The following is a 12,470-nucleotide window of genomic DNA, read 5'->3' as shown; positions in this document are numbered from 1 at the left end:
AAAAAAAAAAAAAAAAAAAAAAAAAAAAAAAAATATAGTAATAACAATAAATAAAAAAGAAATACAAGATGACTAAAGGTTTTATCCAGTAGAAAATGTTAAAGCGGTTGTTTTTAAAGGTAACTTTCTTAGTTTCCTACTATTTTATTCTTACAGAAGGAAAACAATAGCAGATTCTTAATAAGGCTGCATGCTATACAAGCTTGGGGCAAATAGTGTTTTTCACTGCAATTCCAATGTTTGCAGTATTAGAATATACTACACATGTCTAAGGTAACAGAATCTTTTAGGAATAAATTTTTAAAGATCCACTGCATATCACAGAAAATTTATCTTACAAGATCTTACAAGAAATTAGGCTTTAACAAAGAAATTGATATCCCAGACTTTTTTTTTGGGGGGGGTATGTTAAAAGCAGTTTCTTTTGGTATAATCTATAAATAAAAGGAAGTATCAGCAACCCCCAAAGAAAACCGGTAAGAGAAATACTGTGTATTAGTAGAAAAATGCAGCTTATATTTCTAAGAATTATTGTAGTCTGTCCTTGAAAGAAATCTGAAGATTTTGCTTTTAAAACAAGCTAAACAAACGTTAAGTATTTTTCTGAAACTTCCTTAATAAACAATTTAAAGAAAGCTAGCTATGATTTGCCACTAGAATTTTATAGGTTTACACTGGAGACAGACCATCAGATTTAGAATTGGTTTTTTCAGTTAATGCTTTGTACCTAGCACTTCAAACTTCCAGAATGACATATGATACAAAAGGATTTCAAATAAGTGTACTGGAATTCATGTATGTAAATAAGCACATCTTCAAACCTTGAAAAAAATTCAGCACCACTCTGATTGTCTTAAACCATTATTCACAGATCCTTCTCAAAAGCAATAATGTTAGTAAATCTGTTTCTCCTGATTTCTTTTGTTTTAGAAATAGCTTAGAAAATACAGTAGTTAAATCCAAAGATTAAGATGGGTAAAAAGCTGGTTAATTTTTAGCTAAAGCATTTGCTCTAAACATGAGATTTATTTAGAAGATCTAAAAACTGATTATTATATAGTCACTTTATCCATGTTATTTTCAATTGTGTTAACAGTTTGTAAATTACCTGGATTTGAAACATTAAATGATTCTATGAAGACAAGAGGCATGTCTTATTACTAGCTTTTTGACTTTGTTCAGTTTCTTCTCTATGCTTTTTTCCTTTCATTTGTAATATAGACATAGTAACAATTATGTAAAGTTTATTGAAACTAGATAATATAAATGTATAGGGCTTGACACATAGTAATTACAATACAACTAGATCTTCTGTCTACTGACTATCTAGAGCCTAACACAGTATTTGTGGAATGGTTAGGTTCTTAGGCTAGCATACAAGTTTACATTTAATCCTTCAATAAACAGTTCTGACTTCTGTATAATACTATTATGGTAAAGAAACAATCCAAATCTGATCTTAACAACCAAAAGTCATTCTTCTAATTTACGGAAACCAAGACACAGCCTGAGTATGTTCATACTTATGACATACTGATGCTGAGAAAATTATTGAAGATGTCACTATGGATTTTTGACAATTCCGAATAATATTTTTTTGCTGTATGTTTTTCCTAAACTTATCCTTAGACACTGGTTTGTAGACTCTGCTTATATTTGTTATGTCTCAAGAAAAGAGACCCTAGAAACAAGGAACTTTTAAATTCAAGCAGGCTAAAAGATAAGGCACTATCTTAACAATGAGGTAAAATGGTATGTGTAAAATTGTAAGCTGTGCTAGAGATTCTCAAGCATCAAGGGGCTATGGCAGGAGGTAGTTTTACTTTTTGAAAACCTCATTATGGCCAGATCCAGTGGCATATACCTGTAGGCAGGAGGACTGTCAAGTTTGAGGCCAAATTGGGCTACATAGTGAGACTATCTCAAAAACATAGTGGGGGTGGGGAGATATAACTCAATAGTAGAATGCTTACCTAGCATGTGAGAGGCCCTTGGTTCAATGGATCCCCAGGACTTCAATAACACAAACCCTATTATGTAGAACTGTATAGGGATGACAGTAAAACTGTTAATACAGAGAACACTGTTTCTTGTTACAAGACTGGTGCATGAGTGACTAGCCTATTCCTACTGCCATTATCTATGTTCTTAACCAGGGTTTCTTTTTTGGGTTCCATTACAAAATGAATTTCAGATTTTTCCCATTAGGCTCACTTCTCAAGAATTTGAAGGACACAAATAGTATAAATACCAGTATTAACGGTTTGACATTTTACTGGTGGCAAGAAGCAAGGCAGAATAAGAAACTGGTCTCTTCTTCCTTTGTAGATGGGATACCCAACTACCCTCCCACCTACACCCATCCTGTGTCATCCTGAGTGATGAGACTTAAAATTCCACTGCCATTTATAGCTTTAAAAATTTCAAATTATAAAGATTCTAAAAAGCATTATAATCCTATAGCTTGTACTTTTTATCAATAGCTTCCAGAGAAATTACTATTTTCAGTAATTTTGAGATTTTAAAAATCCAAGTCCTTCCTTCTTTAGCTTTAGCTGTTGACATTTATTCTGAGTAAAATCAAGCTCTGGTTGGCCTAGCCTTTTATTCAGATCTTGAGAAAGAAGGCAGTAAGGGTGGCAGGTGCTAAGGAAGAAAAGTACAAATGCAGGCCAGCCGTAGGCTATTGAAAAACATGCCTAGCAACTTTCTAGCATAACATTTGCAATACTAGGACAGTTTCCTAATTTTCTTTCTCCAGAGGAATAACAAGCTTTACAGTGTGCTTCTCCACCACTGCTATTTTTGTTAAAAGGATTAGTTTCTATTCTCATCTGCTCTTGCCTAGAATACAGACTCTGAGGGCCTTACCTGTGATTAAGGTAAAATTTCTTATGGCCACAATGTAACAATAAGTAAAAAATGGATAAATAAGCAAAACAGGTTCCTAATCAACTTTCCTGGTCTTATTGGAAGGTATTTGGTAAGCTAGGTAAAAACCAATGAGTGTTCACAGACCAATTTTAAATTAGGCTTTTTGGAGGCAAATTAATAGATACGATCAACCATTTTAAAATAAAACTCTGCCCTCCAAAATTAATAATTAAACAAATTAATTATATAAAATAGTACAAGAGACATTCAAATATACTCTTTCAAAACCTGAGGGCTTTTAATTTAAAAGAAGAGTAATTTTGGATGAAATGATCCAAGCATTTAATGTGCAAATTTAACTTTCTGCCAAACAGCAAGATAGGATGGGCCAGGAATTTGCATATACCACAATACAATGAAGCAACAATGTTTTCAGAGAATTACCACACTTGATCTTAGCCAAATGGTCCACAAGCGATCAGAGAATTACCATTAGGTAAAGAAATGTAAATTGTCACATTAAGAGATATACTGTACATAAACATACCCCATGGAAAGCCTAAAACTCAACTTGTGACAAAGGGACCTACAACTGAAATAAAATTTGAGCTTTCTGTAATCTCTACAAATTATTTTAGCAGATATTTCTGCATCAGACTGTTATGATTAAAATACACTATTAGCAATGCTTAGTAGAATGGCACAAATTTCCCTGGTGTATTAGTTTTTTGGCTTACTTCCTTTTTCTTTTTCAAATTCAGCTATCTGATTAAATATATTGAGTAAATTTTGAGGTAAATTTTTTCTAATTTTGCTTTCTGATTGCTCTTTGCTAGCTAATCCATCTGGAACTTGTGTTTTATTATATTCCCTAGAACTGTCCTCTTTTTCATAATCTCCTTGATTGATATCTAATCGGCACCTTTGCTCATGTCTGCCAAAATCACGTGATCCAGAATAAGTGTATTTCCTGTGTTTTTCAACTGACTTCCAGGAGTAGTCTGAACTGGCTGGTGAAGTGGAGTATCTCATGGAACCTGGCTCCCACCTTCTATGATGCTCTTTTCTTCCCTCTGTGTCTTTTTCAATTCTCCTATAACCATACATTTTGTCCTCTGAATTCCTACAGAAGGAATCTGAGGAATTTCTTCTACTGGAAAAATGTCTTTCTGATTTGTATGGCTTTTCTATTTTGCTACCACCTGCCTGGGGTTTATAGCTATTATAAAAATCTCTTGGATCTTCAGACCTACCTCCAAAATCATCCGGTATTTCAACTGAAGATGAAGAGAGAGGGCATCTATCTTTCTCTTTTACCTGTGTCTTTGGATATTGTAACTTATCCTGCTTTTCCAGTAGTTTTTCCACTTCTTGTTTTTGATTAAGAAAAGATGCTGAAGTATTAGCTGGAACTGGGTAGGACTCATCTTTCCTATTCTGATCTACCTGACTTGAGGATGCCCTAGACGCATGCCTTTTGGAACTGCGAGAAGACTCTGAACGGGTCCTCTTATGTTTCTTATGCCTTCTGTGATCAGAAGAGGAAGAGGATGAGGAAGAAGAAACAGATTCATCATCAGATGAAACACTTGAAGAGGAAGATGATTTTCTTTTCTTCTTCTTTAACCTAAAAAATATAGTTAACTCATCAGGTAGGTGAAATACAAAAATGTTACTAACATCCATAATGATTTGGATCCTATTTTGTTTTCCTTAAAAGAATTCCTACAAGCAGCAGCTCACAAATAATATATAAATAAAAAATGATATAATGATCCCAGTTACTACAAAACCAAATTTTACCATCAAGCATGACTTTTGGAAAAAATACTTCTGCCCAAGGTGTCACCATGAGCAAATTCATCATTTCTGAAAGACACAGCGACATTTCTAGTATTACACACTTAAGACTAAGCCCTAAGGGAAAAAATTGTAGTTTTATATCCGGATGTTTAATTGTACCTTAGACCTCTATGCACTAGATATTCATAGCATCCCACCAATTATGACAACCAGAAATATATCCAGACACTGCCAAATGTTATTTAGGGAACAAACCACCCCTGGTTGAGAAACTCTACTTCTAAAATATTTCTAATATACATAATATTTCTAAACTAACATAACTTATACTGCATTTTAATTCTAAGATTCTAATTTTTTTTTTCAGAATTCTAGTCTTACATTCCACTTTGCTTAATTTTTTTTATAGAAAACCATATGGAACACATGCCTGCTGAGAATTCTTAAAAGATATGGTTTCAAACCTTTTTTTTTTTTTTTTTACTTACTTTATTTCCATATTACTCTTTGGGTTCAAGTTAGTAGTTGCTTATGTTGAAAATACTGAATATTACAGTTTACCTTTTCTCCTCTTTTAAGAGCTTACGCAACTTTTCTGCACTTGTTTCTATTTTCTTTGTTTTCTGCTTTTCTTCCTTTTCAGCTTGTTTTTCTCTTAATTCCAAAGATTTCTTTTAGAACCCAGGTATCAGAAAAACCACACGTTAAAAAAAGAATACACAACACCCAGTATTTAAGAGACCACCCCAAATCAGAAGCCCAATTTAGTATGACCAAATCACCATAAAGCCAGCATTAAAGACGTATTTTGTAACATAAGAAAATTAATTATACAGATGTTTGGCATTAATCATTAGAATGGCCAGGACAGTATTAAGGACCATATTGCAGTTGGTATCCATGAAAAGAGGGGAAGCCATTGCAGTAGTACCAATGACCCAGGATGCAAAAAAAGATAAAAAATAAAACATGGAATATTTTTAAAAATTGAAAAATTTAAAAAGGACATAAAGTTTACAAATGAAATTCAAATAAAGACATTCCATTGAGATAAATTGGGGAAGGTTGGGAACACCATGTTCAAATACAAACCATTTTAAAAATAGCACAGCCCAGTTGGATGCATGATTACATAAGAAATCATTTTCCAGTTTGTGGATGGGGATGAGCAGCACCAGATGTCACAGACACAGCAGCAATGGTCCAATTCAGAAGAAAATGCATGAGAAAACATCATCATCAGTATTACAGGAAAAGGCATATTAAATGTCTTAAAAAGGTTTTCATTATTAGCTCAATTATAGTAGCAACAGTGATAATTTACAATGATAGTACTAGGTAAGCTCACTACAAAGTACAGTTCTCAAAACCACATATTTCATTTAGGAATTTTCCTACAGTTATTTTTGAGTACAAACAAGTAAAAAAGAAGAAGCACTATGAAATAATGTTAAACCCAATTCAGAAAACTATAAAAAGAAACTTTCATAATGCTTCACTTAGAAAATCTAGACTATTTTTCCCTAGAAGATTTTATTAATTTTAAATATCACAATTTCTAAGAGGAAATAAAGAATCACCTGCATATATTTATGAAGTTTCTGCAAGGCATTCTCCGCATCTTTAAAAGTCTCATCCAAAGCCAAAGCTTTCTTATAGTAGCTTTCAGCATTTAAAAACTTTTCTTCTTCTTCTAACCTGAGTTTGAAAGGAAGGTTTAGCACTTTTGTAAAAACAAAAAAAGTATCCAAATATGTATGTAGTATGTTCCAGTATGTCCCCCCAAAAACAAATTACTTTCCAAAATAATCATATGCTTCTTTCTGTAATTTATTTGGTAAACAGATCACATACAATAAATGCAAATGCATTACTATTCACTAGATAGTGCTGGCACACTTCTGTAGAAATATCAGAAAACACACAATAAACTGGTACCTGCAAATTTAGTACAATCTTGAGTATTAGCAAAGAACTATATAGGCTAGTATTTCCTAGTAATTTTTTCTTTCTACACATAGTATATATTTTTTAAAAAATCCACTGTTAGAGTTCTTGGGAAATAAGCAGACACATATTCCATAACCAATTAGATTTAAAGCTCATAAATATATGCTGTAAAAAAAAAAAATTTGTAAAGCATAGAAGTGAAAGGACTCCACAAAATGCTTTTAGTTACATAAAGAAAAGGTAATGACACAAGTGGGATTAGTTTTGTGTTGGTAGACTGGGTGTAGAAAGATGAGAAAAGTCAAACCACTAATACTTCTGGCTTGGATAATTTGTTGATACTCCCTCAGATAATCATCAGTGTGCAGGTAATAAAACAATTATCTCTCAGTAGGCACTAGCAATCATCTACTGAAAAAGTGAACCACTGGTTCATTCACTATTGAGAAACTCATATAAATTGAAAACAAGTACACAAAATTTCATTAATTTGGAATCTGTAATGATTCACACTAGAATTATCATCCAAACAGAAATTAGTCAAATTCATGAAACAGAAAAGAGATGATCTATTAAAAAATTAATAATAGAATCATACTATTAATAATATTAATCATGAACTGGGATTTTAATTATTAAATTGGGCGGTTACCAAATTATGCTTAAAGTATTATATTTCTTTGAAATAATCTATAGATGGCACTGGTCTATTAGTTACTAAATATTTTTAATACAAGTACCATGCCAAGCATTATTTCAGTAATTATTTTTCAGTGATTTGTCCTATTACATAATCTGAATTTGTGGGTTTTATTGGATAGTCATAAATTGAATACTACACCAAAATCTTATTCACAATTAACTACAGAACATTCAACTCCTACTTCCGACACTATACTTCTAGAACAATGAAATGAATTTTAGAAGTAGAATGAAATGAATTAGAAGTTTAACTTCCTGTACTAAAAAAAAGACCAATTTCTTGTATTTTCCATTTATAATTTTATGTAGTGAGAATAGATATTTCGAGCAATGAACTTGGGACATTCTATCCCAAGTTATTAAAAAAAGAAAACAAAACAGTGATATGACAGGAAAGTGATTGGAAAAATTTAAAAGGATTATATTTTAAATTTCCAATCAAAACTGAAAAGTATTGTGAACTGAGGGAGCCACAGATGCTATTTCCTTAAAGTTTGAGCTTTCACAGCAAATGGCTGAATATGAGATTAACAAAATCTGACACTTACTGCCCTCCTCTTTCTACAAGTGTCTGGCAGAGGTATTTTCTTGCATTCCTGTGAGTTGGACAGTTTTCTAATGCAAGTTCAAAATCTTCTATTGCTTTGTTCAGACTTCCTTTGGTTGCATACCTAGAGACATTAAATAAAATTAGAAAAATTTAATCCTGTGAGCTATTTATAAATCTTTCACATTTACTCTGAAAACATTCTTTGCAATCTGTAATTCACTTACAATGCTCCACGAGCTACCAAAGCTTCCACATTTTGTTTGTCTATTTCCAGAGCTTTATTGTATTCATTCATAGCATCCACATGACGTCCAACCTTAAAATAATCAACTCCAATCTTCACACTAAAAAAAAGAATTTATAAAGCATTGTAAACATTAGTATGAATACATTTTAAAAGCAAATCTCTTCACTTAGTTTTCAAAAATACTTTCAATATACCTAAGCAGCACTCTGCTTTTGAATATTTTCATAACAAATATTTATAGAATCCAGATATCAATGATTCTTTTCGAAAAACAAAACAAAACAAAAAAACCGCTGAATAAAATTTAGGTCTATTACATTTACAACATAAGACCAAAGTAATACTACCTAGAATGTCAAAAGAACTTTCTAAATGATGCATGGAAATGCTTGGCTTATCCTAACATTTTAAACTGCATAAAAAATTTTTTAAAACAATCTTCATACCATTTTAAAGCCCAAGATGCAGACTGTTTCTTTCTTAATGCAGATGCAAAATCATCTTCAGAGAAATTTTTGCTATTAAAGAAAATAAAAGGTCAATAAATACTTCTTAAATAGCTATATTAAACTGCCTCACAGATAGGCCCTCAACCCTGAGTAAATCCATAATTTAGTAAGAAATCATAACTCATTTATAGAGGAAAAAATTCCTAAACTGTCAAGAGTATTATTAACAAAATATGTTTCTTAAACATAAAACATGTGATATGAGAGTTAGGTCCAGGGATGGAATCATCCAGTTTATTCAACCTTGAGCAGTCTTGCTGTTAAGCTTAGAATGAACAAGTATGTTCTTCAGCTATGCATTTCTTAGCTTAGCATCACTCCCCTACCACCTAAGAGAGAAATACTGATGTACTATACCTTTGTAGGCCTCTCATTAAAGATGGTGGATTAGATTCATCTATTCCTAGCTTTTCTAGGAGGAGTTCAACTACTCCTGGATTAACAAATCCCAAAGAACTCTGCATGGTATTTTCATAGGATTCCAAAGAATTACTATTTAGTTCAACACTCCTCCTTAAAAAAAAATACACACACACAAATATAAAACTGAGTAAAATGATTAGTCCATACCATTTCTATTAAAGAAAAAGCATTATTCATATGAGGTTTATATACTAGCATCATTTTTGTACATGTATTTATTACATTATCACGATAGGGTTTTTCTACCAAGTCTGAAGTAATTTAAGGTGTATAAAAATAAAATGAACAGATTGTACAGTAAGAGAAATCAAAATTTCATGTTGTGAGAAGTGTGACAAAATATGCTCTTTTAATCCAAGAAACTTGTAATGAACTGCTGCTGAAATAGTTTGGATAAATACCTGTAGTAAAAAGGAAGCTCTTCAGAAGTAATCACACCTAGTTTAATATTAGACAGGTGTGGTGGAAGAGATGAGCTATACAGAGATACTGCAAGCTTTTCATGGTACCTGTCGATATCCTTGATTCCAGCTTAAAAAAAAGAAAAAAAGAAAAAAGAACTAAGCTAAAAAGAAAATGTAAACTAAAATAAAAATATATAAAACTCACCAAACATAAACCCCTCATTAGGCTACATTATCAAAGTTAGTGCTGCGATTACAAGTGTGCACCACAACACCTGGGTTCTGTAAAAAAAATTTTAATTGTGACTTTTCATTAGTAGAATGAAACTGAGCACCTCGAATGATGTCACCAGTTTGGTAATACGATAAAGGATCTCCGTGGTTACTATGCGAAGGCACATCTCTTAATGGGCAAAGAGCCTGCAATGAAAACACCAGACATTTCACTTTTTAGTGAGAACAGTTATCTTCTTTTAGTTGTGCAGTATGAACAGCTAATAATTGACATGAATATTAAGAAACAACAAAAACCCTAAAGTTTACTGTTTTTTTAAATTGACACATAATTTATAATTTATTGGGCAGTCTGTTAATTCAATACATTTATGCAAAGTACAATTACACAGTAGAATAATTAGCATTTCTATATTCTTATTTCTTTGTACTTGAAGCCTTAGAACTCCTCTCTGCTAGTTCTTCATAAAATATACTTTAAGTTGTTATAAACTATCATTAGTTACTGTGCTATATATACAGAAAACTAAATCTTATTCCTATTTAATTGTATTTCAGTATCCATTATTCAATTTCCTTTATCCCACAATCCTCAGCCTTCGCTAATTACTACTCTACTTTCCTTGGGAGCAACTTTTGTTTCCCTAAATGAATGAGAGAATATATGGTATACGTTTTAATGTGTCTCACTCATTTTACTAAACACAATGTCCTCTAGTTCCAGCCATTTTTCCACAAATGACAGTATTCCATTCTTTTTTTTATGGCTGAATAATATTTTATCTGTTCATCCGTCAACACGTTGGTTCAGCTAAATTTAAATATGGGTTTTAGGTACAAGTTTTTTTTGTATACAAACGTGGTAAAACTTGTTTTCTGGCTCAGCTTGAACTTTCCACTAGTTTTAGGAACCAAATACAGATTATAAAACAAAAAGATACTTTGCACTTGAAAAAATATAATTTTGTCCAGAAGGTATAAGGAGTCCAATAAAAATGAAATGTGACTTCTCCAAAGTTGTTTTTCTTCCTTTTCTTCTACCTTCTGGACAGTCAGAAAATATTAAACCTGTTGAGGTAACATGTCATTTCAAATTTTGGACTATTCATGTGGGCAAAATGTTATTATAATAGTCAAACCTCTTGCATTTAATTACTGCAAATATATAAATGAACTCAAATATTCAAATGAACATTTCTGAATTGTCTATACCCAAGTATCTAGTGGAAATATTAAGAATATGTCCCACTGGAATAGAACTCCAGAATAGCAATCAATCTTGCCATGTCTGCTGATCTCTGCATACATAAAAGGAAACTGCCCCTGCAGAGTCCACAAAAACACCAATGACAAAAATGAAGGAAGAAATTTCTTGTTTTCGCCAATTAATACTTATTTTTAATTCCCCAAAATACTGCAGGAGTTATACTGAAACGAAACTTGGGAAAACAAGTAATTTTTGCAGTGAGGTAACTACCAAAACCAGAAATAATCCATAAGTGAAAAGCAGTAACTTACTGTGATTTCTAGGTGGGATATATCTCTCATGATGCCACTTCCTAAACAGATTAACACCATGAAAAAACCAAATTCCCGAATGGAGCTAATTCTTCCAATTACTATATCACCACGCTCAATATCTCGGAAAAACAGCTCTCTCCGATCCACACTAGGTACCTCCATAAACTGCTCTAAAGGGGGCATGACTGCAAAATGCTCTGCAAAAACAAACAAACAAACAAGCAAACAAAAAAAACCCACGAACGACAGTTTTGATTTCCATTTCATCCGAAATACTGTTAAACCAACCATCCGATCCTGAAGATTTCAAGATTAAACTCACCTTCACTGTCTTCATGAACTTCGGAAATTGCAGGCGCATCTGATTTCCAGGAAAGTGCAAAGAGCAAATCCGCTTTTTTGGAGATAAATTTTTGTAGTTCCACGTTGTCAAATCTCTTCTCTTTTCTTAAAAAGAAACAAAACTTATGAATACTGGCTTATCTGTAAACTTACCGATATTCCAACTTCGGCTTATGGCTCTCATTGCCCAATCCACGTAGAACTCCAGGCCTCACATTTTAGGATTTAACCGGGAATTCGCTTATTCCTAAACCTGGATGGAGGTGGAGGGCGGGGAAAATTCACACGCTAAGCCTCGAGCTACGGAGATGCTACTGAAAGCTCAGGGGCCTTTAGCTAAGGAATCCGCGCCTGGCTGAGCAGCGCCAGCGAGTTAAGCCCGCCGTCCGCAGGGCACACCTAACCTGGGTCGCCGATCCTCCTCCACTCAGCCCTCAGCACCAGCCAGGCGATCCTCATTCCGCCCGGTTAGGCAGCTTCTAGACGCAACCGTGGGCAGCGGCTGAAGGCCCGGCCTGGGTCCCCTTCCCCGTCTCGAAGCGGCGCAGCCCGTCCTATTACCTGCCCTGTAAATGCTGCTGGGTCGGCGGACCCCGAGCAGGCTCCGCCGCCGTCCCCAGGAGGCTCCGGAAGTGCGGATTGTCCTGCTGTTCACTCCGGAGTAGGGAGAGCAAAGACGTCCCATGGCAATTCAGGGACTGACGCAGAAGGTCCCGGTCCATGACTACAGACTGCTGGCCTCAGGGCAGGTGGGCTGCTAGCCCCCAGTTGCGTGCCCTCTACTTGAGCCGGGTGATGTGTGCGGTAGCAGGAGATACACAACACATTCTTCAGCAAGGGTGCCTCTCCCGGAAGTGTTCCGGAGCCGCCCCCAGGGGTAGAGGGGCGGAGCCAACCTCGATCTCGCGGAA

At 34.1% G+C, this 12,470-nt stretch overlaps 1 protein-coding gene across 3 annotated transcripts; it reads right to left on the bottom strand.

Moving 5' to 3' along the window:
- Window positions 1–1,925: 1,925 nt before the first annotated feature.
- Window positions 1,926–12,434, bottom strand: Ttc14 (tetratricopeptide repeat domain 14). Of its 3 annotated transcripts, XM_010616227.3 has the most exons (12): window positions 12,121–12,434; window positions 11,540–11,664; window positions 11,215–11,414; window positions 9,798–9,882; window positions 9,460–9,589; window positions 8,993–9,148; window positions 8,573–8,644; window positions 8,104–8,223; window positions 7,878–8,000; window positions 6,258–6,375; window positions 5,239–5,348; window positions 1,926–4,501 (listed from the first exon to the last, which is right to left on the bottom strand). In XM_010616227.3, exons 1-12 carry the CDS (start codon window positions 12,279–12,281, stop codon window positions 3,595–3,597), a joined length of 2,307 nt encoding a protein of 768 aa, XP_010614529.1. In that variant the 5' UTR covers window positions 12,282–12,434; the 3' UTR covers window positions 1,926–3,594. The 3 variants fall into 3 exon arrangements, with proteins under 3 accessions (XP_010614529.1, XP_010614530.1, XP_010614531.1); XM_010616228.2 differs by lacking the exon at window positions 5,239–5,348 and having other exon boundaries at window positions 4,367–4,501; XM_010616229.2 differs by lacking the exon at window positions 1,926–4,501 and having other exon boundaries at window positions 5,296–5,331.
- Window positions 12,435–12,470: the final 36 nt, after the last annotated feature.

The sequence above is a fragment of the Fukomys damarensis genome, unplaced genomic scaffold, assembly GCF_012274545.1.
Source record: "Fukomys damarensis isolate Sample0158 unplaced genomic scaffold, DMR_v1.0_HiC HiC_scaffold_12, whole genome shotgun sequence".
Taxonomy (NCBI): Eukaryota; Metazoa; Chordata; class Mammalia; order Rodentia; family Bathyergidae; genus Fukomys; species Fukomys damarensis.
This window is presented reverse-complemented; position numbering and strand designations above follow the sequence as displayed.

What these genes read in the sequence shown, in the direction of transcription:
- Ttc14 (XM_010616227.3), bottom strand. Translation starts at nt 12,281, where the DNA reads ATGGACCGGGACCTTCTGCGTCAGTCCCTGAATTGCCATGGGACGTCT. An exon ending in GAGCTTCCTTTTTACTACAG is followed by an intron (nt 9,149 to 9,459) that starts GTATTTATCCAA and finishes TTTTTTTTTAAG; the next exon opens with GAGGAGTGTTGAACTAAATA. An exon ending in CTCTTAAAAGAGGAGAAAAG is followed by an intron (nt 4,502 to 5,238) that starts GTAAACTGTAAT and finishes TATATTTTTTAG; the next exon opens with GTTAAAGAAGAAGAAAAGAA.